This window comes from Habropoda laboriosa, unplaced genomic scaffold, assembly GCF_001263275.1.
Source record: "Habropoda laboriosa isolate 0110345459 unplaced genomic scaffold, ASM126327v1 scaffold440, whole genome shotgun sequence".
Taxonomy (NCBI): Eukaryota; Metazoa; Arthropoda; class Insecta; order Hymenoptera; family Apidae; genus Habropoda; species Habropoda laboriosa.
This window is the reverse complement of record NW_017100710.1, coordinates 535399-537206: the sequence shown is the minus strand read 5'-3', so window position 1 is coordinate 537206 and position 1808 is coordinate 535399. Positions and strand designations below refer to the sequence as shown.

The window sequence follows — 1808 nt, the reverse complement described above, 5'->3', positions numbered from 1 at the left end:
ATTTAAAAAACGCATTACTTATTAATAATCTCAATCTGTTTTTTTTATAAATATGTCTTTTGAGATATTATAAATGTATTTTTAAAATATGTAGAAAAAATCAACTTAAATAACATCTTATTAAAGTATAGGTACAAATATGTGTTATAAATTTGTATGCAACAATTTACTATTGAAAGGTACAAATTATAACATGGTTTATTTGTGATGATGTTTGGCAATCGTTGACAACTAGTATGTGATAAATAGTATTTAATTCTTTATTGTAAATATGCTATTTTAATAAATAATATTGTCCAAAAACTTGTAAAGTATGAATAACTGAAATTAATATATAATAAAATATTTGCGTTTATTCAAGAATAACATTTATATGTATTTAGAGATGAGTGTGCACATGTATAGCCTAAAATAGTTAAAAGTATGAAAAATATGAAAACAATGAGTTCAGTAATTTGCATAGGCACATATTTGTTTTTTTTCTTATATTTTTCTTATCTTATTGAACACATTGCTCAAAAGTCTATGCATTCTATATTTTTTTAGTATTAATAAGAAAAAAATATTATATAAATAAATAATGTAAATGTAATATATATATTAATACTTTTTATTTTTCAGTGGTATGACTAATTTGATATTTGGAGTTGGAATAGGATTGTTCCTTATTTTGATTCTTTGGGCTTTGGCATTATTGGTATTTATTATCTCTTTAAGAATTGAAAAGAAAATTGGTACTATTGCTATATTAATTGTTAGCATATGCACAATTGTTTTAATTGTATTACCAAGGGCATCAGAGAAATTCAATAGCACTAATAAAAAGGTATACAAATAATTATTTTATTTCAGAACTTAAGTTCAGTTACTTTAGTATACATAAAATAGCTATACAATTTCTATGGTTTTATATATAAGAATATTTTTTTACAGATATACGATCATTTATTTATCTGGCGTATTTTATTACTCGTATTACTGTTAATATCATCTATAGTTGGTTTAGTAGGATATATTAAATTTGCAATAACAGAATCTATTAGACCAATTCGAATAACTACTTGGGTTTTTTAAACATTTATGGTAGGTATTTTTCTAGTTGTAATTGTTGTATTAATGATATAGTAAGATATTTAAAATTTTTTATTTGTATTAACTTTCAGAATCTGCTAACAGAAACAAAAATATTTCTTACTGATTATATACACTGATTAAAAAAGACTACTCTAAATTCATTTATTTCTGTTTACTTTGTAATATAGGAAATACTTAAAATATTATAAAATGTTACGTAATACTACCAAGCTTTCATCAATTCTGGTGAGACATGTTTCTTCATCATATCAGAAGAATAAACAATTTGAAATAAATAATAATGATGAATTTGTTAGAAAGGTAATCAAGAGTTCAGTACCTGTCATTGTAAATTTTCATGCTGAGTGGTGTAGTCCTTGTAAAATACTCACACCTAAATTAATAGAACTCATAGGACCAATGGATAAATTAGATCTTGCCATAGTCAACTTAGAATCAAATCCAGAATTGGTACACTATTTCGAAGTAAAAGCTGTGCCAGCTATTGTAGCAATTTCAAGTGGTTTGGTTGTGCATAAAATTGTAGGTTTCACTAATTTAGAGATTATAGAAAATTTAATACAAAAACTTACTAATACACCCATAAATTCTGAAAATGATAAGAGAGAAGCTTGAAGATGTATATCTCACGTATTATGTAAAATTATTATAACAATTAATTAAATGTATTTTTATGGTTTGTATTGTGCTATACAATTCCGCTTCAATAAGCA

General features: G+C 23.8%; 2 protein-coding genes across 2 annotated transcripts; both read left to right on the top strand.

Annotated features, from left to right (window-relative positions):
• The first annotated feature begins 214 nt into the window (after positions 1-214).
• LOC108577030 (transmembrane protein 218-like) lies at positions 215-1074 on the top strand. Its single transcript, XM_017940113.1, has 3 exons — positions 215-234; positions 622-826; positions 934-1074. Exons 2-3 carry the CDS (start codon positions 626-628, stop codon positions 1072-1074), a joined length of 342 nt encoding a protein of 113 aa, XP_017795602.1. The 5' UTR covers positions 215-234; positions 622-625.
• A 195-nt stretch (positions 1075-1269) lies between these two features.
• On the top strand, positions 1270-1710 carry LOC108576971 (thioredoxin C-1). Its single transcript, XM_017940048.1, has one exon. The coding sequence runs from the start codon at positions 1285-1287 to the stop codon at positions 1708-1710; it is 426 nt and encodes a 141-aa protein (XP_017795537.1). The 5' UTR covers positions 1270-1284.
• Positions 1711-1808: the final 98 nt, after the last annotated feature.